Source organism: Anser anser, assembly GCF_964211835.1.
Source record: "Anser anser genome assembly, chromosome: 1".
Classification (NCBI taxonomy): Eukaryota; Metazoa; Chordata; class Aves; order Anseriformes; family Anatidae; genus Anser; species Anser anser.
The window spans coordinates 98744764-98771253 of record NC_139720.1 but is presented as its reverse complement, the minus strand read 5'-3'; the positions used below and the strand labels follow the sequence as shown (position 1 = coordinate 98771253).

The following is a 26490-nucleotide window of genomic DNA, read 5'->3' as shown; positions in this document are numbered from 1 at the left end:
GGCGTGTTGCGGAGAGCTGTGTGGAGCCCATGCTGGGCTAGTGGAGGTACCCTGATGCTTGGTTGCAGTGGTGTGGAGGTGGCTCCAGCCTGCCCTCGTGGCAGGAAAGAGACCAAGCAGTGGCAGGGCTGGTGTTGGCAGCTGCAGATCGCGTTGGCCCTTGCAGCAGTACTGGGGCTGGGGAGGTGGGTGTCCTTACAGCAACGCCCTGTTCTGCCCGGAGGAAGCTCTGCAGCTTTCTTTGTTCTCGCTGGGCCAAAATTGCACTGCTTCATTTCAGGGAGTGCTGCCAGGCACATGCTTTCAGTCACAAGTCGTTACAAAGTTCATTTGTGTTTCTGATCCAGGCTCTCACCCTGAGGAGCTGGTGGCAGACAGGAAACCCGAGACATTAGAAACTGCACAGCCTGCAGCAGAAAATCAAGAGATGTTATGTGGGCAGAGCAGCAGCACCAGCAGCAGCAGCAGCCTCCGGCAATCCTCAGAGCAAAGTCCCACCTTGGAACAAACTCCAGCCTCAGAGGTCCATACAGGGCTGCTCCCTGCAGACAAGGCAGAGCAAGGGCAGCTCAAGATGAAGGACGTCTCCCCAGAAGGCAGCTGTGGCCAGCAGGACATCCAGAAGGCTAAGCAAGAGGAGGCACCACGCTTAAGGGATGCGGTAAGGAAGAAGCCGTGAGAAAAAAGATGGGAGGCGATGTCATGGTGGTGACTGAGAAGCTGTTCAAAATTTCATTGTGTGTCCATCCATAGGCATGAAAACTCAGTCTATGACCTAGGCTAAGCAGGGTCAAGAATTGACCGTGTATTAATTTCAGTTCTGCTCCCATGAACATTTGGTGATTTAGCTTTATGCAACTACCTACTGTCTCTTCTTCATTTTCTCTTTTTGTAACTATGACTGCAGTCAGTACAATCTGTCTGCTGTGAGACTCTCCAAATGTGAGACTGTCCAGGTGTCTGATCCTTTTGACCCAGGGTCTCTGAAATCCTGAAATGTATTTTTGCTGTCCCATTCTGTTGATCTGTACAGCCTGAACATTTCATTTTTTTTTTCCATTCTCTAGACACTTTTTTTCCCCCCCCTTACCTCCCCTGTATCTCTACTAGAGCTTTTTCACTAAGTTTCTTACAGCGATACTCCACTCTGGATATCTATTCAAAGATCTGTTCGCCTATATTCTTAAACAGATTATTCATTCCAGTTAGAGTGCAACTTGGGAATGCAGAGCCTCTGGCGAGGACAAGTGAATGGGAAGAGCTGAGAAATGGGCTGAGACATTCCAGCTCCTCATTCACCTCGCTTTTCCAAGTGCATCTTCCCAGACCTCATTCTGGCTACGTCACAGATCTTCTTCATAAAACCTACTTGTAGTATTTCCTTCAGTGGATTGGTGGCAGTATGTGTGTGTGTTTCTGTACCCATGAACATGCTTGTCCAGAAGCCACCCTATCCTAAGAGGGCTGTACGAGAAAAACAGAGGTGTATTTACTGGTAAGTTGTGAGCTGTCAGGTCATGGTGTTTCTTCTGTTTTTCAGACTGAGGAGGACCCTGTGAATGCCCTTCTAGAACCGCTGTGGCCAGAGATACAGCATGAACTGAAAATCATTGAACCTGAAGAGGAGCTTTTGATCTTGCCAGCAGCTGTCCCCAAGACAGGCCCAATTTCTGAATCTTCTTCAGTACAAACAAATAGTTTTTCCTCTGGCCCAGGGCAAGGCCCAACCCTGTCTGAGCAGAAATCTGCAAGTGGAACGCCGCAGACCACAGATCAGGTGCCTTTATTTGGTGCCACCAACGTGGAACGACCAGACAGCCACCACAGCTGCCAGTCTGATGTGGCTGCACAGCAGAGCTGTGCTCCAGCCCTACCCAAACCGGGTACTGTCCCGACTGGCGCAGCTGCCTTGAAGAACCACCACCCAGTGGTGGAGGACAACATGAGTGAATGTCTCACTCCTCCCCAGGACTGGAAGCTTCATAGTCAACCAGAAATTAATGAGATTCCCCCAACAGATACATTTTCTCTTTCCAAAGGAGCATGCTCAGAGCCAGAGAAAGAAAAAGATAGCACTTGCAAGCTGCAGAAGGAAACTGAGGGTCATGCCACAGTCCATACTCAGAGCGAGAAGCCCGAGATAATGCCTGCTGATGGAAGGGACACATTCTCCTCCAAGGAGCTGAGTGGAGCTGGAATCCAGGAACTGAAGGAGGGCAATGCTGTTAGCAGAACTCATGATGCTGGTGAGCAGGATGACGAGGATACCTGGACAGACAACGTGCAGAGCTTAGAACTTGTGGAGCCATGGGAGGATCATCAGTGGGTCACGAGCCCCCTCCACTCCCCCACCTTTAAGGACATTCAAGAGAAGACAATACCAGAGTTTCAGCCACAGAGTCAGAGATCAGAGACAGGCCTTTCTCTTAGACCACGATTCAGTCGCAGCCTCTCCCTGGATAGTAAAGACACGGTGATGAGTCTGTGGACTATCCCATTCCCTTTCATAGATGCCCCTGAACAGCAGCAACCTTGCAGTGACATCTTGCCAGCGTCTTGTGAGCTGCCTAAAACACAGCCCATCTCCCCCTCTAGTTTGGGCAGAGCTAAGCAAGATGAGAATAGCACAAGTCTTCCTGAAGAACCTCTGAAACCTGAAGAGCTGGGGTATCCCCTTGGCAGGGAGGAAACACCAGCTAAGCAAGAAGAACCCTCCAGAATCCCTCTTTCAGAACCAGAGGAGAAAAAAGTGGATGTGAGCAAAGAAAAGCCTTGGAGCTCAAAGCTCGAGCTGTCTTTGTCATACCCAAATACCCCAGACTGTTCTTTACAGACAAAGAACATAAAGGAGGAGTTGCCCATATCTCAGGACACTGCCCTGGGAGGAGATGCTGTTACCAAAGCATTGTGCTCTGCCACTGAATCAGGTCTGAGTAATAAAGATGAAGAAACACCTCGTAAAGTGAAGACTAGGCCATCGTCCCTCAACTTGGATACACTCCTTCCAGCCCCAGATTTCTTCACTTTTGAGAGCCTGGCCATGCCCTCCGCCACAGGACACCACCTCTGTGGGCAGAAGGAAGTGAAAAGCAGTGACTCTGTCCCATCCCTGCCAACTGCCTGCCCTGCTGTGGGTAAAGGTGTTCCCTGGAGATCTCCTTTCAACGCCCACATGGATCTGGACTTGGATTACCTGGCAGTGGCCCATGCCACCACCGGCCGTCGTAACTCTGCCCCTGTCAGTGTGTCAGCAGTCAGAACCTCCTTCATGATTAAGATGTGCCAGGCTAGAGCTGTGCCTGTGATACCGCCTAAGATTCAGTACACCCAGATCCCCCAGCCCCTGCAGGCTCAAAATGCTGCTCCCCCAGCAGAGAAGAAGGAGGCAGAAGCTAAGCAGGCTGGCAGACAGGCTCAACGGGTGGCATGGGGCCATCTGGAGCCCCCCAAGAGTCCACAGACAGAGAAGAAAGCCAAGGCAGAGAAAGAGAACAGTGACCCAGCTCAGAAGGACTCGGCCTTCCCTTGGCACAGCAGCCTTGGATCTCCGCTGGAGCTATCTCAATCCAATCATAACCCTGCCCTGGATGCCCCCGTTTTGCGCCGAAAGCGCACTTCTGAGGGGGAGACAGCTGAAGATAACCCACAGTCCTCAAAGATGGAGAGGCCATCAGGGTTCTCCAAGCCTTCCTATAGATCTAGGCCCGGGAGGCCCCAGAGTCTAATTCTCTTTAGCCCCCCTTTCCCCATTATGGACCACCCCTCCTCTTCAGCAGACTCCAGGGTGCTGTTATCACCCATAAGGAGCCCCACTCAGACCACCTCTTCGAGCCCCATCTGTGGCGATCTGTCTGAGACGTCGCGAACAACGCCTGAGGGGGTGACGCTGAGGAACAAAATGACCATCCCCAAGAATGGACAGAGACTGGAAACTTCTACCAGCTGCTTTTACCAGCCACAGAGGCGCTCTGTGATTCTGGATGGACGAAGCGGGAGGCAGATTGAATAGCAACAGCTTCCCTTACTCCTTTTCTGTGGTGGATGGGATGGCAGTGTCTACACCAAGACCAACTGTTTCCATTTTGCTGTTGTTATAACTGTTTTGTGCAAGGAGGACCCAAACCTTTTACCATTTCCTGCAAAGCATTTTGCTATGGAGGGCCACAGTCTTTTTGTCTTGCTTTTCCTTCCCTTTCTCATCCCTTTGTAGTCCCTCACTGTCTTGCCTTTTTGTAAACTAGTCCCAAGGAACTTGCCTTTCCTCGTTCTTGTTATCTAACAAGCCCTGTGGAAGTCTCATCCTTTCTACAGAAAAAAAAAAAAAAAAAGGAAAAGTAAATCTTGGAATAACTTAAAAATGTAGAGTGGGGGGAAACTGTTTTAAAGTACTGCAGCCCAGGGTGCAGGGGCAAAACTTCTGCTGAGGAGGTAAGTTCAGATGCTTGGGACCTCCTTCTATCTTTTCGCAGCAGCCATTGAAGGACCATGGCTTTCTGTCTCTGCTATCTTTTTTGGAGAGCATAATTAAACAGTGTAGGAAGCCGGGGATAGCTGAAGAGGAAGGATGAAGCTGGCATGAGCAAGTTACAAAAGGTGTGAGCTACACGACAATGTTCCAGTGGCAAACATACAACCTAAGGGTGCTGCCACCAGCTTTTCTCTTGCATCAAAGATGTAATCTTTCCACCATGTGTGAGGTCTGGAATGAAAGCTGGACTGGAAATACCTAGTTGTTCTTTCAGTCTTCCAAGTCCTGATCATGGTTTTTTTTTTTGTTTGTTTGTTTTTTTGTTTTGTTTTGTTTTGTTTTGTTTTGTTTTTATGTGCTCAGCCACACCTTTCTTTGGCAGGCAAGACTTGTGTGGCTGGGGAATGAGTGTCCATTGATAGAGACTTCTCAGGCTGGTATCGATGGAAGTGAAGATAGAGTCATAACAAAGGCCAGTATCAACTATTTTCATCATTGCTTAAAGCCAGGTGACACTTCTGTAACTATCTCCAGCTGTGCTCCACACTGCCAACAGCAGAGAAAACCAAGAGGATCTTCTGATCTGCATGTCCTTGGGCTACTGCCCTCCTGCACCCTGACTGAGGTATCTTTGACCCTTGGTCTTTCATTGCCACTGTGTGGCATGTCCCCAGGTGCTTCTTCCTCCTTCAAACTTCCTGTCCTTATGATTTTACGTTGTTTCTTTGAGAACATGGCTGGCTTTCACCTCCCTGCCCCTCAATGCTTTCAAATTGATTGAGGGTATGGTAAAGACGATGCTTTGTGGGACTGTAGAACAGATTGCAAACAATATCCTGAGAGGGGGATCTGAAGTGAATTAAACTCTCTCCTGAAGGGCCGTTATCGTTACAGGCAAATACATGTTCATATAAGCAATATCTGCTGTGGGAATAGAATTAAAGCTTCCTTTATAAAGCCTCTAACTCCGAGTTAACCGCAGGTTCATCTGTTGCCTGGTATGTCACGGTGGGTGATTGCAAAGTCAGGCACAGCCCATGCTGTTTCTGAGACTTAAATGTCACCAGTGGCTAGGAGGAGATGGGAACACAGGTGTTGCTACCAGCACTGAGATTGTCCCTGTAATGGTGCTTGCAGGGCCCATCATTCGTGGAGGTGTCTGGGTCTGTAGGCTCTCTGATGGGTATTATGGGCTATAGTTTGAGCAGTAACTGGGCATCTGGTAGGAAGTGCTATAGCCACCACAATGAGTATCAGTCAGAATTTCTCAGCAGATGTATGGTTATGGCTTTTTTCATAATGTACTGGCATCTTAAAATTGTTGGCAAGCTCAGCCCATGAGCTCTTGGTCTGTCCTGAATGTGTCACTTAATTAGTGTCATTGTGGCTGGAGGGCCCGGTCTATACACTGCTTTGTCTGCACACTTTGATTGCTAAGGGGGAGAGGTGCCAGAGTACTTTTGAGAAGCTCCGGGCACACGGATGCAAGGAATACGTCTTCAGCAGTATTTTATCTTGCCATATCCAAAGGGAGGGTGAAAAAACAAGAGGGCCTTTCCCTGTAACAAGTTGCTGTATTTGATCCTCCCCATTGCACGTCCCACTTGTGTGTAATGCAGTGTAGGAGGGAACAGAGCAAAAGACTAAGTCCATGCTGTCAGTTTGGTTGAGGGAGAATATTATTCCTGGAGTTCTTGTTTGGGTCCATGCTGTCTCACAGATGCCAGCCTCTGCTTTACCTGGGCAAGCTGTGGACAGCCAGTTCAGCATATGCAACTTCATGACAACTGTATTAGCCTTTTCCCAGACCATAAAATGCCTGTGCAGCCTCCCATTAAAACCAAGGTTTTGCCAGTTTTCCATATTCCTCATAGTACAGCTCTGTGTTGCGTTTAGATGGCACCCAAGTGCTTTTCTTACTGCCTCACGGGAAAGCTTTTAAACACCATAGCTGGAGTAATGGCAAATGACTTTGGAAGGTGTGATACGAGGTATTGTGGTAAGGCTTTACAGAGAGCAAAAGTAATGGAAATGGTGCCCAGATTTTCTGGCATCAATAAAACAGTTTACTTTGGGCAGGGATTTATATTTTCTCAGTTCCTAGTTGTGACTGCCAAGGCATCTGGAATGGAGCCAGCCAAACTCATAAAGTAATGTGTCAAAAGAAAAAGAAAATGTGATGAAACCTCGGCACCTTAAAACCATTCTTTCTTTTCCTCCTTGATCTCATATAAGCTGATCTATGAACAAGAAATGAGGTCTGGCAACTTGTATATAATAAGCTGCCTCAACTCTTAACAGTGTTCCAGTTAGTAATAGTGCTTTTGGCATAATTGGTGAAGTTCCTGCAAGAGAAAATTATTAGAAAATTATATGTAATATTAAAGGTCGACTTCAACTAAAATCTGTATCCAGACTGTAATTTTTAAAGGTGTTTCAGAATTTGAGCTCAGATCCAGGTCCTGGATTTTAATTAAGCAGAGATTCCGTAACAAGATCTCTATTTTGTAGCTTGATCACAACTGTATTTGCAATTTCAGATCCAACCTGCAGCTGCTGTATCAAACTTCCAAGATCCTAGCCAGGTGGACAGAATGCAGGCACATCACGATTGCTTTATGGTTGTAAGGGGACTTGTATCACGAGAGCAGAGATAAGGCCCCAGATGCTGCAGAGCTGGGGGTAATTTCTTTATTGCACAGATATCACCATGCCCAGCTCCAGACCCAAACTTCTGCAGTTTCTAATGCTCAAGGGTGGGTCTGTGTTGGTACTACAGTTGCAGTCAGCTTCAACAACCAAAGCTTGATAGTTGGACAGAGCCAAGAAACAGAAGCTGTCAACCACTGAGTTGTGCTGACTGTGTGATTGGAACCTCCTGAGACCCCACTTTACTACGCCATTCCTGAGGTCAGCCCCAGGATCAGACCTGATGTCACCATCACTTTAGGGTTCTTAGGTTGTTCTCTGCCAACCTGCAGTAGCAGATTGAACCTGAGACTATAAGGTTTTCTGAGGTTCAGTGTTTTGCAGTTGTACTTGGGGTAGTACCAAGCTCCTGCCCTCCAGCATGATCCTGCAAACAGTTTTAAGAAAGGATATTGTTTCTTTGATTGTTCCTTGGTTTTGTTTGTTTTTCTGTGAAGCATTGAGAGGGATAGGACAGTGTTACGGGAGATGGGCCTGGCCCAGTATTTGAAATTTTGTGTGAGATCTAATGGTTCTTGGTACTATGGAAAGGATCTTCCTAAACAGACTATCACATCATTTGCAGCTTTGCAAGGATCATTTCAGAGACCTAAAAAAAAATCAATTTCCCTGGGACTATGGATGGTTTAAAGGCCACCCCTAAACTTGCAGATGGACTCAGTCTCAATCATGATATCGTACCACCAGCATTTGCTGCTTGTAGACTTCTACCAGTGGGAGACAGGAGAGGTGGCTTAAGTTCACTTATTTTTTGCATGTAGCCAGTGGGTTTGTGCAGCTTCTCTTAAGTGCAGGAGCATAGCTCAGGGTGAAATGGTTGGGCTGGCAAAGAGATAGATCCCCTGATGGAAACGAGAGAGGTGGTTAATGTTAGCCTGTGTGGGAGCTGCCTTATTGGAGAGAGGGTAAGCAGAAATGAGTGTTCTATCTCACCTTATAAGCCACATTCCTCTGGACTTCCCATCCTATGCTATCACTGCAGGAAGACCGAAGCACTTCTTTTTTTCACCTTTAGAGCTTCAGGGGAACTAAGGTCTGCATCAGAGGGCATTCATAAAGCCCTGCAACATTTTCCCCCACCTGGAGTCCAAAAGGTGCAATCAAAGTCTATTTTCTTTCCTAATGAATTCTGAAACACCTGTAGTGGTGAATATTGTGTTAAATTTATATATATATATATATAAAAGAACATTTTATATAAATATATTAAAAAGGAAATGTAATTAAAATGAAGGAATTGTCTAAACGGAATCCTGCACATCTGTGAAACTTGGGCTGATGCATGGAACTGTTTTATGTTGCAACTTTTCTAGCCCTGAAAGTGTGAGATCAACTGGCTGTCTGCCCACTGAGAAGCTAATTAGTTCTGACTGTTTTGTGGTGGGCAGAAGGTCTGAATCGGCCTTCCTGAGCAAGATCTTGTCCTGGGAGAGGAAGGATGACATCAGGAGAGACCAGAGTGTAAAGACTGACTTGGCTTCCTACCACAAGCTTCTCCCCAGTCCTTGAAAACACAAGCAATCTGCTGGAACACATAGTCCTTTTTGGGCATGCCCAGGTTTTGCAGTTGTCTCTCTTGCTTCTCTCCATCTCTAGAAAATAACCTCTAAGGCTGGGGGAGAAGCTGTAGCTGATCCCAATTCAGTTTATCTTTTTCTCGCTCCTTATCAATGTAAAGGCTTGGTGTTAACTACTTGTGCTCCGAGCAAGGAATGGAAAGCTTGCCACTAAGTTCAACTGAAGATGGAGCAGGACTTTCACAGGCCTGGAAAGGAAGGACGGCAGGAGGCAAGTGCTTCCTGAGGGCTCCATGCAGCAGCCCAGACCTCAGATATTGTTCTTGCAGACACTGGTCTCCTTCAAAACACTATTTGCTGCCACATCAAGGGAAGGGTTGGAAGTCAGACACTGTGAAAAGGACTGTCCCCATCCCGCTGGCTCTGGTTTTTGATTATTTCTCCTGCTAGCCCTGATGGGTTGTATTTTTTTAAGCTTTGTTCTCTGTGTGGACTTGCCTGTCTTTGTGCCTTATTGCTTAAAAAAAGAAAGAAAGAAAAAAAAAGAAAAAAGAAAACATTAAAAAAAAAATGTTTTGCCAGGTCTCAGCCATGAGATTAAACTGGAGTTTTTATAAAAACAGATCTGTGCCCTAGTGATGTTTTGAAATATTTTCTTTCTCCTGGATTTGGTTTATGAATGTGATGTATATGCATTTGCCTTCCTCTGACATGGAGTTTGAGCCCTTCTCTTGTTGTGTGAGTGGCCAAGGCACTAAGCTGTGTTTGTCTGGGTTTTGACCGTGGGGGTGAATGTTAAGGCCTTGATCATACATATTTCTGACTGGAATTTATGAGGGCTACAGCTGCTCTGCAGCTCTGAAAATGGTGAGGACTTGGAGACTTCTGTAGAAGTACCATTATCAGCAACACTTTAAAATTTCCAAGGGTAAAATTCATCTTTTTTCTTACTATTTATAGTTCTACCAGGCTGATGTTTCAGTGATGCCTAATCATGTCATAAAATCACAGAATCATTAAGATTGGAAAAGACCTCCAAGGTCATCTGGTCCAACCATCCCTCTACCACCAATGTCACCCACTAAACCATGTCCCTAAGCACCACGTCCAACCTTTTCTTAAACACCCCCAGGGATGGTGATGCCACCATCTCCCTGGGCAACCCATTCCAATGCCTGACTGCTCTTTCTGAGAAGAAATGTCTCCTAATTTCCAACCTGAGAATGTCCTACCATTTAGGACAGGTCCTGTAGAATTCTGCCTTGTCTGCAATAATGCAGAGCAGCAGAGAGAAAGGAGCAGAAACATTTTGGGATCCCAACACTTGTAGAGTGAACAAGAGGAGCTGAACAAGATAGTTTACCATGAAGCTTTTGGTGCCTCATGTTTGGTGCTTTTGATGATATGTAAAGGATAAGCAAGAACTTAACTAAATTATGAATTAAGTTTCCTGGTTCTCTGGATTCTTGAAGAGTCCTCACTGATTCAATCTCTGAGATGTAGTGTGGATGTAAATATTATCTGTCCATTATTCTACTGTGGGGTAAAAAGGACAGAAAAAAAGGCAGGTGTTCTTGTGTTTATAGCCTCCTTGGGCATATCTGCAGTCCAGCCTGCTCTTGTTCCCCCCCAAACAATAGAGGAATCATTAGGGTAAATTAAATACTTTTTTTTTTCTTTTTTTTTTTTTTCCTACTCAGCAGCTGAAATCAGAACTTGACTCTTTTTCCTACCAGCTTCATGACTGCAATTTCCCTTTAGGAAAATGCCTGGGTTGTGCTTCCTGCTTTCCATGGCAACTGGCACTCACAGTGGGACAGAAAACCACGTCTGTTGAACTCTGCAATTGTGTTAGCCCTAACCAATTATTAGTGCTGTATGAGAAACAGCATTTTTGTATTCTTTGTGCCACAGAGTCTATCAATGACTTGGCAATAAGACAAGAGGAGACCCTCAAACTGCCCCCAGCATTTCCATTATAGATATCAAGCAAAAGGGGCGCTACAGACCTGGCCATACTCCAGTCAGTGCTGTGCTTCAGCGCAATTTCAGCCAATTCCTTTTGCCTATTTTCCCATCACTACGGGTCTGAAAGTCTGACTCAGGACAAACATCTGTGTAGGTTGTATTAGAAACATCAGTTATAACATCTTCAATACTGTCAGCTAAGTCAAAAGTAAGATTAAGCAAGTTCCCAAGCTGGCCGTTAACCAGGAGAAAAGCTAACCCAGTACAAAGGGAGTTTGATACTTGTGTCTCATACAACCTCCTTGCCACACAGGAGTCCAGCAGCTGTGGGCAACAGGACGTGTCAAGCTGCTATCCCACTTGGCAGGCAGGCAGTGCAAGGAGGGAAATTCATCCCAGTGGGGGAAACTTAGGTCAAGCTGGCACAAGGCAGCAACAACAGCAAGGAGAACATGATCATAATGGCCAAGATGGAGAAAGGCAGTAAGATATTTGATTACATTTTCTAGCTGAACAGGATTAACTCTTCCAAGAACATGTTGTCTCACATGGGAGCTGCAAAGCTCACACCTGGCCAGGTTCTGATGCCTCCAGAAGTTAGGTAAAACATAAGGGTTAAAACATGAGAGTTTGGTTCATTCCATAAGAAAAAAGTGTAGCTGTTTTCTCATGTCTTATTTGCAAACTGCAGTGTGAGAGGAACGATGTTTTGTGTACCTAGAAAATCCGTAGGAATCGTGTCCTGCACTTTGGGTCCAGATGCATCTTAAAACTGGACCTGTTTTCTCTCATAGAACATCTGCTACAGGGAGCACATATCTATCATTCAACTCCCTTATCTGAAAAGACCAGAGAAATTTGAATTCTGTGAGAGGAAATGACTTCAAAGAAAATTCAGTAGCTACTTAAGAATGAACCACAAGGAACAGGAACATGAGAACAACCAGAGCTAGAGAAAGGAGAGTAACACATATGATGGTTATTAAACAGGGAAACTTTCCAGATAAGTAAAACCTGAAAAGGAAGAAGAAAAAAAATGCCTATAAGCTATATGATAGAGTTGAACCAGTCTGGAAAATATCAGGTAACTTCTTTCCCTCCTCCTTCATACAAGTCAGTTTCAGTTTAGATCATTAAAAACAGGTGCTCACATAGTGCTTTACTCACCTTTCTTTTTTCTTGACTGTTTTTGTTTTTTTTTTTGTATCATGAGATAATTTGTTTTAAACACAATCTGCCAGACAGTGGAAGTAGAAGAGAGATGTAAAAAGACTAGGCAGCTTATTTGTAGGGGTTATCTGTGGTGGCTTTACCTGCTCCAGGCTTGGTGCCATCCACAGTGCCTTTCTAAAGGTGTACATTGCTGTACATCGCCTAAGGAAAATGATAGAGATTCAAGGTTTTCAGCCCTGCACTCGCATTCAGTAAGAGCCCCGAGCAGACATAACAGCTCACTGCTCATCACTGTTTCTCTTGAAGAGTTTATCTCAGCAAGTGAATGTGTAAGAACTACAGATGACCTTGCCTATGCTGGAATTTCACCTCGCGTGCAAGCTAATGTTGTCAGAAACACCCTCACCTATTTTTTTTTTTTTTTTGCTGTTGAGGATAAACCCTCAGCAGTCATCCGCAGCTCCTCACGCAGCAGGCTCTCCTAAAGATAGATGCCAGAGATTACAGGAAGAGTTCTTGCAGGAGGTTCCCAGCATACCACACGTTGCACAGGCTTTCCCCAGTTGCCAGAGGGAGTAGGGCTGCCAAGGGGTAGAAGAAGGAGGCTTCATTTATGAGCTAGGTTTAGGTCAACCAAGTATGGTTCCAATAAATATTTTTTTGGCACGAGTGCCTGTTGTAAGGAATGCGAAAAACGAAGATGCCAGAGCGGTGAGCAGGATGAGAAATAAATCATCTGAGCACACATTCATGCGCTGAGGTGGGTAGTTAGATGCAAGCACAGCGCAAAGCAGCAAGGCTCTGTACACTGTTTATAACCAGCAAGGTGAGGAGAAATAGGGCCTGAGAGATTGCATGCAAACAGATTTCATGAAGATGAAGAACGAGTGAGAGGAAAGAAGGAAGGGGTAGGAGAACCTGTTGGAGAAACGGGGACAAAGGCAGGCCTGTGTTGCCCGATGGCCTGAAGGAACGAAGACTTTCATCATTGCCAGCTACAATTATTCAAGAATTTGAAAGGCTTTGGGTTTTGTTTGTGTGTGTATGGGAGGGGAGCAGCTGGGATTTGGGATACTTGTTGGCTTGGAGGTCAAGCTGCTCAGTCAAGTATGAACAAAGGATATTTCTCAGTGAAAATCTGATTTCTCAGAATTAGAATATTACAATATATTAATAATCTAAAAATACAGTTGGTAACTGTGGGAGAATTGAAACTTTTTTCTTTTTGCCAGGAGAGAACTGTGAATATTCACACCCACAGAGAAGAAATACACAGAGAAAATCTGCAAAAACAAAACCAAACAAACAAAAAATACCACCCAACTTCCATCTGGTAGATTTTTTTCTTCATCTTGTCTTAGTCCAGCAAACTTAGTCCAGTTTCATACGTCTATGGACATTGCCTACTCTGATGACCAGTTACAGCCATAACCTCCGGCAGAAATCCAAACAGCTGAGAATGATCAGGATTTCTTTACAAGCCCCAGCCAACACACGAACCAGTTCGCCACCATTCCTGTCATGGACTCCATCCCTTCCTCACCCTCCCCTGGCATCCCAGGTAGGGAACTTGTAGAGATTGGAATCAACCTTCAGAAGCTGAAAAACCAGAAAAAGCTGTGCAGGATTTTTCAAAAGCATGCTCAGCATCATTCTGCCACCAGCCCAGTCTTCTTCTCCCACCTTAGTTCGAATGGGCCAAGTGAGCTAAAGGCTCAAAAATCAGAAGATAAACTTGATGAACCCAAATTTTATTGGCTTAAACTGCCATTTATGCCATAGGTAAATAATATCATCTGCAACTGGTTGGAGCAGTTAATACTGCAATAGTCTGTTCAAGCTATTCTTGGTTCCTCTTCTCCTATAAAATCCTACAGCATTTTCTCTACATTGAGAGCAGTGCTATAATCACAGCACATTTAGATGGTGAAGGAAGAAAGAGACTTCTGGGTCTGAAGTAAAAGACCAGATGAGAAAATAATGTTTGAAGTCAGTTATTACTGTGGTCTTAAAGTTTTCTGCAGGCCGTATCTCCAGCCACAACCATATGCAGAAGGCCTTGCTAATCTCTAACATGTTCCATACTGGTCATGTCACTCATTTTCAAAGCTACTTGGGTTGTAGAAATAACTCAAGCAAGAGATCTTTAGGCAGGTGAGAAACTATCCACGAAGGCTCTCATGACTGAGAAGCTATTAGAGGGATTTGGACAAGCCAAAAGTACAGAGGCAGTGTGGCTGCATTTTGTCCTTATTCCCCCATTTGTCTCCTCTCCTCTCCTCTCCTCTCCTCTCCTCTCCTCTCCTCTCCTCTCCTCTCCTCTCCTCTCCTCTCCTCTCCTCTCCTCTCCTCTCCTCTCCTCTCCTCTCCTCTCCTCTCCTCTCCTCTCCTCTCCTCTCCTCTCCTCTCCTCTCCTCTCCTCTCCTCTCCTCTCCTCTCCTCTCCTCTCCTCTCCTCTCCTCTCCTCTCCTCTCCTCTCCTCTCCTCTCCTCTCCTCTCCTCTCCTCTCCTCTCCTCTCCTCTCCTCTCATGTAGTAGGCAGGGATTTGCAGTTCACAGCAAGTAGCATTTAACTAAGTCTTTGCTGTTGCTGCCTATCCTAGGCAGACTCCAATTCTCTTCAGATTTATTTAGATCTATGTATGATTGTAGCTCTCAGCAACACACACACAAACAGAAAAGGCATTCATAAGACAAACCCCAACCACTGACATACACAGTCCCTGTGGACTAGCCATGTCCTCAAGTCTCACAAAAAAGCACTGAAGACACAAGGCAGTCCTTATAGAAATTGCTGAGAGTCCGGACTCTCAAAAACCATCACCACCCCACTGAAACAAGACTTTTGCATGTGGTCTCCCCTACTAGAATGGCTGATCCATGGGGATTTTCCTTTTCGAAGGCACACACATAAAGAAAAACCTTTCTGTGCTACAGGGACTTGCTTTTCCTTCAAGCTATTCACCCTCTTTTTCTCCAGCAGTGCCCTAGTGAGGGACTATTGAGCTGCAGACATACTGTAGCACCATACACCAGGGCACTGCATACTCAGACCTTTGGGATGGGCTTACAGGACTACAGAGTGCACTGCCCAGGGTGTCCCAGCTACAGGCCTTCATCGTTTCCCCTTCCCAAACACAGAATCATGAGCAAAAGGAAAATTTCACTTCCACTTCTTTTTAATTAGCATTTTGGCAAATATACAAAAAACAAGGCATCACAGCAGCTGGCAAACTGTCACAACCTGAGCCAGAACACCTTGGGAAGAGGCTTCACCTTAAAATGCTCTACACGGGAGCACGTTTACATTACACGTGTAACTGAAACATCCACTAGGAAAGGCACCAGATCAGTCTGGGCCAAAGTAAACTGCCACTATTGAACCGAGTGAGATTTGTAAGTGTTGATGCAACAACTGGACTTGGCTCACTAAGGACCTTGCTGGCATTTTTCAGAAGATTGTTGGCATTATTTGATGCCTGTCGTGCCTTATCTGGGGATGTGGGAGGAGGAGTACACAGGAGACATGACCATGTACACGTAGCTAGCTGACACAAGAAGCACAGTGATCTACGGGTGTGGGATTGCCACTTCCACAAAGCCAACTACGGCACAGGACCCCTTGTATTCTGCACAAATTCTATTGAAATCTTCTGTGAAGTACATGTAGATTTTGGTGGAGTTGCTTGCTAGCAAGAGAAGCTTTTCATGAACTGGCACTTCTGAAGGCAGGAGAACAGGCAGCAGTTTCATCGGTTACAGGAGGTAGGCCTGAATACAGGCAGCGTATTGCAGAGCTGGCCTTTTGCTGGGCCTGACTAGCAACAGACTTCTTACCTGTGATACGTCTTTACTGCTGACACACTTAAACTCTAAGAGAATCTGCCTTACTCGAAGGCATAGGGTGACAGAGACCAGGAACAGAAGTTGAAAGATAAAATGTATTAGAGAGTTCTTCAGTTTTCTCCCTTGCAGCGTCCGTCTTTATTGGTCACAGGAGGTTACAGCTTTGCTCATAAAGCCCTTGCCAGAGCCTTTAGCATTATGATTTACACTCAGCCAAATTTTAGAGAGAGACTTTTCTGGAGAAAGCATATCTGGGCATTTTCCTCTCTGATGTCATCACAGAACAAATCGGATCATTTCTTATCTTATGCTCCAAGGATTTCTTGAACAGCAGAAGAAGGACTGTACCTCAGCTAGGAGGCAGAAAAAGGGGCAAAGAAGGGACAAGAAGGTTCTTTCCTGGAAGGATCAACTCAGTGTGTCAGGTTTTTGGAGGGGCAAAAGTAATATGGGAGAGGTATCGGGAAAACTTCAAATCCTCAGTGGCACAAGGAGCATGGAGCAGGAGACAAATGCAGTTTCACAGAGTACTTCAGGACAACGCTGAGGACACCAGGCCTTCAGTATTCGATTCTGCTCCAGTAGAACATGGTACCGAGGAGGACAAAGAACTGAAAAGACAAGACTACTAAGTCTCTCTACTCCCCTTTCTTTCTCCACACCTCTCCCCCAAGTCCCATGTAGTCCTACTGACAGAAGAGAGCAACAACGGACGTTGATAAGCAAGGTCCATTCAGGCAGAAGAAGCTTAAAGAAAGAAAGAAGATATGTGCAGATGTAACTATTTGACTGCATCACTCAGCTCACTGGGGATTGCCTGTCAGGAAGCTGATGAACCCAGAGCACCTGAAACACTCATGCAAAGTCTTCAAAACAGATACTGGATTATCTGTCATGATTGCAGTTCAGACGATCCAATACCCTTAAAAAACATGTATCTGCATTTTGTGTTTGCTGTGCTGTATTACTGAGGTGGCAGCAAGCCACAGCAGGCTGGCAGGCCGTTTAGCTCTTCGAGTGTGGGAGCCAGGATGGAGGGGAACTTCTGAATGTAGCCGTATTAGTGGAACTGGCTACAAGCAGATTGGTGACAAATAAATAACCATCATCTACAGATTTTTTTAAAAATGTGTCAGCCGTCATCTACCTCCACCCAACTGGGTGTGGGATAGCAAGGAAAGAGAAGCGGAAATAAAAGCAAATATTAAGTACTCACAGTCCAGCAGAGGATGGCAAAACCAAACCAGGCAACACCCCAGGCTTGTCTGTTCATTGGCCCAGAAATAGCAGCATAACAACCCTGTAAGACAACCATGCCTGAATCAACACCAGCTTTGAGCTTTTGCTGCTAAGTTACAAGGTCATCCGCCTCTAAGAGAGTCAAGTGGCATGCTCCTCTCCTATTTTAATTTGGGTAACTCAAGAAGACAAACCAGAACTGAACTGCTTATTGACAACTTGCAGACTGCCTATCTGTTTCTAGCTCCAAATACAAAGTAGATCCATCTTAAACACTTCAAGAACAATTCTCTGTGCCATCCACATGCCAAATAAACATATGTAATCAAACAGCCAACAAAGAGATGGCCTCCATAATCAAGAAGGTGTAGGCAAATTTGGAAACTTGAACACGCTCTAGAAATGTCTGTTAGCTCATGACCCAACAATTTGTCTGAATAGGAAAAGCTGGTCTACTGAAAAGCTCAGCAAGTGATGCGTTCAGTAACTGGATCTCCCCACAGGAAACAACTTCCACTTTTCAGAGATGCCCTACTATTCATTTCCTGGGGCACCATGCCAGAAGACAGCCTCTTCATCCTCCCCTGACATCTGTTCTCCATTGGTTGTGGCAACTGCCTTGAAGAGGAGAACTGCTGACTTGCTCACTCATGTTGTATCTTTGGGTTAAGCTTGGTTTAGCTGCTGTCCACCTGCATGTAGAAGATGCCATAGTTGGCACTGGAAGAGTTTTCTAAATAATGTTTTATCAGAAATGCCTTTATCACAATCTGTTCTGTGTTCAACATGACGAGAACCCTACAGGCATTGCTTCTCCTCCAGAAAACTTTTCAACACCTGTAGCTTACAGTAGAGGAGGAAGGCTATTCCTTGTTTCCTTCCCTTCTATCAAGGCACCTTTGACCAACACAAGTTAATTGGAAAAGCAGAGAAAACCTTACATTGCTCTTATAGAACCCAGGGACTCCAAGTTTGCAGCCATCAAGGTTGATGGGAGACCCTCGAGAATCCAAGACGCAGCAATTGTGTGGCCAAGGGAAGTCAGCATCACTGTACGTCATGCGGAAGGCAGATGTGTACTCCTGCCAGTCGGAGGGCCCTTGCACTCCACAGCACTGATTCTGTAGGGAGAGAGAAGGGAATGGTCTTCAACAGACGAGATCACGGCCCTGCACAAGACCAGACCGTGCACATGGCTAGTTAGTCATTAACCATGAATTTATGGGAAAGATTCTTGAAGTTCCTGCCTTTGACAGTTTGCCATCTGATAAACGAGTGAAATAGGGAGTGTGGCAGGACTTCATTTAAGGTTCAAGGCAGATACCATCCTCTTTATTAGTGAGTGGCCCCAAGGAGGACTTGAAATTCCAGAGCTGCAGGGCATTTAGTCATTAATGAGCATTTTCAGGGTTATTATTACCTGAAGCATGAGTTTATCCCATGTCTTTGTGACCCCTTCACTCATCCATTTGTCATTGTTATTGCCCGCGTCTGGCTTCTGATACCTCTCTAGCATCTGCTTCAGGAAGAGATTTGGTGTGAGCTGCAGAAAAAAAAAAAAAGGAAAAAAAAGAAAAGAATGAAGGAACTATGTAATTAAGTGGCCATGCAAAGCAAATATGGGGTTATTTGGGGTGGGTTTGTTTGCTTATGTCAGTGTCCTGATAGAGAAGAGGAATGAAGATTTCCCCCCCCCAGTTTTACACAGAGGAGGGTAACAAGCCAGATTGAAGGAGCAGGAGCAACAAAAACATAGATCTTGAGCGTGACTCTTGAGCAGGTCCCTCCAGATGTCAGATCACAGGAGATGTGCAGAAGCTATAGGTTACACTTGATAAGCTGCTTGGAGCTGAAATGCCACAGGTCATTTCCCCCCACCAATATCTGCAGTTACCCACGTAATCTTTCCCTCACTAGTGACACTGCCTGTGGCAATGCAGAAGATGTGTCTTCTGCATGTGTGATAGATTAATCAGCCTGTAGCTGAAAGACTAAACATTGTATTGATGATTCAGCTAACCCACGCTATTATTTCCTTAGATGCAAGGTTATAAACATTTTAAAATATCAAAAATAACAGAACTATGTTAAAAACAACAAAGATATTTCCTTTATTAGAATAATGAGGCTGAAGGTTTCCCTTGTGGGGTCTTACTGTATCTCAGCAGTAGTCCTTTGAGCTTACAGTGTACCACCACACAGGCCAGTTACTCTACTGAACAGGAGGCAGCATGCTGTAGAACTGCAACATTTTCTGATGTGGTTGCATGAACGTATGAGGAAAGCTATACTCACAAAGTCTCGGTGAGTTGCTGCCGTGATGCAAGAAGCCATTTCAAATGCAAAAGTGATCAGCATCAGAATAATATACTGTGGGAGAGAGGGAGAGCAGAATTGGCTTAGTTAAGCAGTTTCTTCCAGTTCTGTATTTTTCAAGATTAAGCCCCAACTTCTGTTCAAGCCAGAAGAAGACAGACTATCTTAGTCTCCCCAGTCTTTTCCTCTAAACATTCATGTAGCCCTTCTCTGTACTTGTTCCAGTTTGCAGCCTGCTTTCCTGAAGGCAAACGATGAGAATTGTACTCCATCTCACAGATGTAATTTCATCAGAACCTCATTGAATGGCATTAATGCCACCCTGTCTTTATGGAAAATACTTTGCCCGATATGCCCTAGAATAACATTAGCCTTTTTCATCGCTGTATTTCATTGGCAAATTATTTTTGTGCCACGTCTCCTCCTTTCACTTCCACTTGCAAGCTAAAAGCTTTTCAGCAAGAAGCTATTCAATTCTAGCAGGAGACCTCATACTTTATGGAAAAAGAAGGTGCAATTTAATGGGTTGATCAGATCCTCCTGATCTCAGGATTTCCCCAGCATCATCAGATTTCCTCAGCACTCTTACTCTGTAAGCAAAGATCCTTCATGAAAACTGATCCTCAAGAGAACCTCTCACCTGCTTCTCTTCCTTTCTTAGCACAACTCCTTTTAGCCTTTTCCATATTCCTTTTGCAGTTTTCATGTGTCTATTTCTCCTCTCACTTTTTTATTTTTTATTTTTTAAGTTTATTTATTTTTCCTCATATTCAGGGCATTGTTTTTTTTTTTTTTTTTTTTACCCCAGCTTCTGCCCCCTGTATTCTCTGCTTTCTCTTATACCACAGCCTTGGGTTTCAGCCAAGACACTAAAATTCAGAAATTCTCTTCCATCAGCTGTTTTTTTAGCGAATTCTCTGGTGCAAGAGCTCAGATCTCTAAGTGTCTCTTGTTTAAAATGGACACCCTGCCATCCTACATTAATTCAAGACAGAGCTGTTTGCATAGTTTTCAGCTCTACCCTTCCTTAATGCAAGCACCAATTAAGTTCACCACTGTCAACCTGAAGGACTAAGTAAGAAATTATATAGAGTTTTGTTCACCTCTTAACATGGTCTTTGGCTTATCCAAAGCTCTCTGTCCTCATCCCTGTAATTTCTGCTTGCTTGCTGATGTACAATGTCAGTTGCACCCATATTTGGTATACTAACACATACTAATGCCTTGTAAAGCAGTCATTACTTATCAGCTCCTAAACTGAATGGTACATGACAGCTGAAAGGCAGTAGGGGGTGGGGAGAAACAAGAATCTAAACCACATCTCAGCTGCATGTGATTGCACAAGTGTTTCTGCATGGCTTCAGGGCAAGGTCAGGGTCAAGCCGGTGAGTTTAAGCCTCCATTGTGGCTCTCACTATTAATTCCCTCATCCTGGCTTGGGAGTTTGTCATGTGTGTGTCCTCACAGGTATCACCTTGTGGAAGAACACAGCCATGGTGGAGAAGAAACTTTGGCTCCTCTTCACTAATAAAAGCTGTCTTTGCTCAGTGGGTGATTATCAAGGTGAGCAGGGAAACTAAACCAGCATTTTTTTTTCAGTTTGTCAGGAATCAGTGGGAAAACTTTGCTACACTTACCACCAGCAGCAAAGTCCTGTTGGATTTAAGGACTGCTATGATGCCAAGGATAGACAGAGCAAGGAGTGCAAAGCCAACGAAGATGCCAATCCAGGCAGCAGCATAGATGTCATCATTTTCTGTGGCTTCCAGCAGAGGGTAGAGACCATGGGGATCGGACACAAAGTAGATGCACTCTGCTGTCAGGGCAATACCACACATCTGAGAAGTACAAGTTTGGGAAATCCATTAAATCAAGCTTCCCCAAAGAAATAACAAAGACACAAAAAGAAGCAGACTACATTTGTTTCTTTCACCCTCCTGCCCAACAGGAGCTCCTCAATTCCTCCTCTGTCCAACTCTACAACCTCTTTTACTGTACCTTAACACAAGGATTGCAAGTTGAACTCACCCAGCTTAGACCTGAAATGTTAGGCCAAGATCTTGAGTACGTTAAGAAAGAATTAACACAACTTTTGCCTTCACTATAATGGAAGGAGTTGGCTGAAAAGATGTTGGTCAGCAGCAAGGGCTGTTCCTCTAGAAGTCCTGTTGGTCTTGCAGATCAGCCTCTGCTGTTCCTTGTTGTCCCCTCCCCACCCTACTGACCAACCTTAGCAGCTCTCCTTTACCTCTCCTCTCACACCCTACTGCTCTGCTTACAGGCGGACTTCACGTGGGAAGAGGGATTTCATGGCTGGGAAATGCTGTTTCAAGAAGTGTCATACTGGAAGGAAGCCACCAGCCACCCACCCCTGTCCCAGTTCACTTACCCCAATGACCACATTCCCCAGGATTAATAGACCCTGAAAGATGCGTACGCCATTTTCAGTTTTTGCCATCTTTAGCTCTTCATGCAACCTGAGAAAAAAAAAAAGAAAATCAAAAGAAAAACAGTAATCAATTAGGCAGGCACAATAGATTCATTCAGAAATTGAAGTTACCCTGTGGAAAAAGGTAGACAGAACCTGCCAACCTTTCTGTACCTCCACTCCAGAGGAAAAACTTCCCTAGGTGTGAAGTGGGTAACTCATACTCTCCCTGACAGTTGAGCTATACAAGATTGGGGTAACTCTGTGCACAGCCAGTGGCTTCAGCTCAGTTTTTGGATAGGTTTTCACAGACACAACAGCACCCACCAGGATGGATAAGGGATGAGTTCAGAGCTCTCACGTTGCTCCTCCTTCAAAGGACCCAGCTTTATCCTAGGGCATGCCATCCATGCTTTTGGCCATTTCCTCTCAGCCAGCACCGGGACCATGCTGGTAACTGCAGCTCTATCACACACATGCTGGCACTGCAGGGCTTGGCAGCACCTTGCTAAGGGTAGTTCCCTCTCACACCCATGCCAGGATCCAAAGCTGGGGCCCCCGTCCCCGGTCAGGTGCAAGGGATGGAGCTGCTCAGGCTGCAGCTGGCTCACGGGAGCCGGGCCAAGCAGCATTCCCACCAAATTCCTGAGAGCGCTACATCCTGCAGGCTGGGCCCAGGCGCCCCGCCTCGGATTCACCCCCCTCCAGAGAGAGCAGCATAAAGGCACTAGTCAGAGGTGTGAGGCCTCCTGGAGAAACAAGCCCAAATTCCAGTGCTGGTGGAGTCCTTGTTTCAAAGGGACAGAGTGCATGTGTGCATGGCGAGGGGGAGGAAGAATAACCCCAACCCCGAGACAGCTGCATTTATTGGGTGGTTAGGAAAACAGACACCACGAACGAAAGGCTGAAGTGGGCCCAACTTGAGCTGGCAAAGGAAAAAGCAGCTTGAACTCCTCCCCTGCTGGAGTACCAGCACTCCTGCCCTTTGTTCCTGGGGTTACTAACTCTGTGATTCTTCAGAAAACTTTTGGGATTCCCCAAGAATTCCCCAAGTATTTCCCCAAGATAGCATGAGTAGCCATTGTTTCCCAGGTAAGAAGTCATTCTTATTACCAGCCAGGTGGTCAGAGGCTGGCACAACACATCTGAAGCTGCAGAGCTCTGTACAGGCTTATGAGATCAACCTGAAGCTGCCAAACTTGCAAATTTGTTGGCCAGCCAGCATGTCCAGGAGTCACATCAACTGCCTTGGAGGTCTGGGCAGTGTTTGGCCACATGTGGTCTGCAGTACAATACTGCAGACCCTGACAAACCTGAGACAGACTGGTTCTCCAAATATCTGAAAGCTGTAGAAACCACTGCCTTAATCCTTGCAGGGATTTTAGAAAAGCCTTTAGTTATTGCCGGCTAAAAGACATCACAAGTCAGGGCACAGTCCAAAAAGCAAGGAAATCTTCCCTGCTTGAATGCAGGTGCATGAACTCTGACTACCACGTGAAAAACCAGGTCTGCTCCAGCTGCCATGCGGAGAGCTGGGCTGAGTGTGCCATGTGTCTAGCACGACAGATCACGCTAAGTGTGGTTAACAAAGTCACAACCCTTTCCTTAATACTACAGAAATGTCTTTATCCTCCCCTTCTCTCCTGCAGACACCCCTGTAGCATAACAACAGCACTCAGACTGAAGAAAACTAGACCTGGCTTGCTCTTGGCTACCCAAGGGCACAGCTCAGCTACTTCATTTTTGTTAACTACCCACCTGTTTGAAGACTCTTGCACTTCAACTCTCCACCCAGCCCACATGCTTGCCTCCCTACAACCCAGATTTCTTCTTGTAGGCAGGACCTGGCTTTCTCTTGCCTCACTTTGGCCAGGTATTACTGCAGGCACACCAGCCTCAGAAAGGGGACCTTTTCTCCTGGTGTAAACCCATCTCCTAGAATGCTGCAGCTGGAAGGAAAGCTGGGAATGATCACCACCACACAGATATCAATTATAAATTGCCAGACTTCTAGGCAACTTAAGGCTTTCCAGAATCTTAGGACTTCATTTCAAACCCTGTATGGGGTTGGTCACCTAAAAGAAGCTGCAGGAGATTTGTGACTTCCCACCCGGCCTGTTCCTTGTCCCTCAGAAGTAAGCGGCATTAAGCAAGAGCACAGCACTGGGGTCAGGTGCATGACTGAGGCATGAGACAAACCTGTGCTGCCTTGCCCGAGGCAGGCTGCACACAGGCATGACTCGCCACCATCCCCTGGGAGTGACACCGACAGGCAGTCCTCCTCCCACCTCCCAGAGGGACATGCGCCCCCAGCTCATGCCTGCGGACACAAATCATTTCAGAACAAGGGAAGCCTTCTGTGTGGGCTGGCTAAGGAAAGTTTTACAACCCAAACACACTTTCCCGGGGCTCCAGGGAAACCCCTGAGGAGACAGGAGCTTCAGCTGCAACTGTTATCCAAAACATATCCAAAAACTCAACCTGTGACACAAGAAGGGGGCAAGGTCCTGGGATTTCAGCTGTGAGCTTGCATGGACCCGGTGTTCCTTAGCACATCCTGGGGACCTTGTAAGTTAGCTGTGACACTTCAACATTTTCAATTATCACTACCATAGGCTTTGCTTCATGCTCCATGGAGCTCTGGAAAGGTTTCTGTTGCTCCCTCTGCACCACAAAAACCCACAGCCCTCCTGCAGCACCTCCTTCTTCCACTTCCTACACCTGGCCACAACACAGACTGCAGCTTCGCCCTTATCCTCTCCAAGCTCCTGTCTGAAAAGTCAGGCATCTGCCCTTGTGTTTTAGGTGACTAATCCCATGCAGACTTTCAAATGAAGTACTGCTGGCAGCAGTGCCTTGATACAGGGAGGACTCAGCCTCTTATGCATCAATTAACACACATTGCTCTGACTGACTTTTTGAAACCTCTATACCCTATTTTTACAGACTGAGACAGGATTTCAGTAGACTTACAGATGAATGTCCCCTGCTTTACTCTATTTCTACTCCATCTTTAGCCAAAAAAGCCCACGGGTAAGAATCGGTTTGGCATTGCCTCTTGTAGAAGAGGGTCCTGTTCTCATTGCCACGTGTTCTGTGCCAGTTCTCATGGTGGAGTCACAGCACCGTAGCCAAAAGAATGTCCAGGACCTCTCCTGTGAGCATCATTTGCTTCCACAAAGAGCTCCAGCCCTTGTGAAGCCCTAGGTCCTCCTTGCAAACAGAATTATGGAGTTTCGCTCCTTGGAGATATTTAAAAACCACCCGGATGTCGTCCTGGGCAGCCTGCAGGGAGGTTGGACAAGATGACCTCCAGCCCCTCACACCACAGGCAGCAGCTGGGGGTGCTCAAACCATTGGCCACCATCACGGGCATAACACCCCCACCTCCCTCCTGGCCTGGAGTGCAGGGGCTGGCACAAAGCAGCACCTCTGGAAGGTGGGAAGAAGAGTGGGGACAGTGCCTGAGCACTATGAATGGGCCCCGCAGGACTTCACCTCACCCCCTGTTACCTCCCTGAGTTTCATCATGCCTGCACTCTACGTGGCATTCTTCTCCCCTTGTGCAAGGAGGCAGAGACAAGGGGTGCATTTGTACTGTTTCCCATGGATTCTGCAGCCTCCAGTTGCCTCAGCCGAAAGGCCTGGAAGCACTTGAGCACAACTAAACAAACCCAGCCTTTCAGCTGCTGAAACCTCATCCTTGCCCGGGGGCCCTGCCCTGCTCTTCACCCCATCCAGCCACCTCCTCCTACCCCTCTGGCTTTCCCAGGCCTGTCTCTACAAGCATGAGTAAAACGTCCGTGGTGGGGTGCCAAGGAAGGGAAGTTGGCAAGGAGGAGCCATCAGGGGAGCAGTGCAGGTGCTGTAGGATGCCCCAGGCAAGGCACAGACCTGCCCAACCCACTAGGGTGTCCCGTGCAGCAAGGCTTGAGTAAACCAACTTCATAATTATTAATTACCATGATTGCTGTTGTTATTATTATTTTCTGATTTTTTTCTTTTTATAAGCCTCCAAGGGACTTAAAAAACAAAGGCAGTTTCAAAGCATTTGGGAAATCTGCAGAGTTATACTGCCTTTAAGAGGAGACAATTAAATATTTTATTGATGAATATTTTGGACCCTGCTGCTGCAAAGGCGGATGATTTATAAGTGTCGATTCATCATTTATTTATTTTGAGGCGAAGATTTCCAGCACACACCCACACGATCCTCCTGCCCCACCGAACCTCTCCCGTCACTCCACCTGCCAGTGAAAGGCAGCCACCCCTGACAGAGAGCAGCTTGCTCGCCAGGATCCAGCCACTCCGAGAAAATGAAGAGCCAGCCAGTTATTTTATGCTACCAGGGGAGAAATATAAAGCAAAAACAAAGCTCAGCATCAAGCAGGGGTCATAGACTAATTAAGTTTCCTTTCAAGAGAGATCGCTATGAAATGAAGCCTATGTGAACAGTGAAGCGGCTGGTAAATCATCATCAGGCATAATTACCTCGGAAATAGAGCTGGGAGGTAGTTTTTTCCTCTCTCCCTCATTAGTTCAGCAGAGCCAAAACAAGAGGTTGTTGGTTTTTTTTTTAATATATATATGTATACTTTTCTATTTTCACAAGTGAGGGGGAATTACTGGATTTGTCTTTCTCTGTGATAATTTTTTTTTTTGACATTCAAACATGTTGGCAACAGATCTAATTTTCCCATTTCCTCCTCCCTAGTCTTTAGGAGAAAAAAATATGAAACAAATTAAAACAGCCATATAGAAGATGCAGCCTGAGGTAGAAGAAAAAAAGAAATGCTTAATAATCATCCGCAGTTAACCTCATCCAG

The 26490-nt window shown here is 45.9% G+C and overlaps 2 protein-coding genes across 4 annotated transcripts in view; one reads left to right on the top strand and one right to left on the bottom strand.

Annotated features, from left to right (window-relative positions):
• Nucleotides 1–9314, top strand: part of ARHGAP31 (Rho GTPase activating protein 31) — a 59790-nt gene extending 50476 nt beyond the window's left edge. Inside the window, exons 11-12 of the mRNA XM_083821518.1 lie at nt 348–661; nt 1541–9314. Of these exons, the coding sequence (XP_083677644.1) occupies nt 348–661; nt 1541–4009 (2783 nt within the window). The 3' untranslated portion in view covers nt 4010–9314. The remainder of the gene's footprint in view (nt 1–347; nt 662–1540) is intronic.
• UPK1B (uroplakin 1B) overlaps nt 1–26490 on the bottom strand; it is a 73988-nt gene that overhangs the window by 47200 nt on the left and 298 nt on the right. For 2 of the 3 annotated variants that reach the window (XM_083821519.1, XM_083821521.1), the window contains exons 2-7: nt 21626–21713; nt 20874–21074; nt 19216–19290; nt 18341–18463; nt 17862–18041; nt 16898–16981 (exon numbers count right to left, since the gene is read on the bottom strand). In XM_083821519.1, the coding sequence (XP_083677645.1) occupies nt 16898–16981; nt 17862–18041; nt 18341–18463; nt 19216–19290; nt 20874–21074; nt 21626–21694 (732 nt within the window). In that variant the 5' untranslated portion in view covers nt 21695–21713. Of the gene's footprint in view, nt 1–14996; nt 16293–16897; nt 16982–17861; nt 18042–18340; nt 18464–19215; nt 19291–20873; nt 21075–21625; nt 21714–26490 lie in introns of those variants that run through there. The other variant, XM_083821520.1, reaches the window with a different exon arrangement.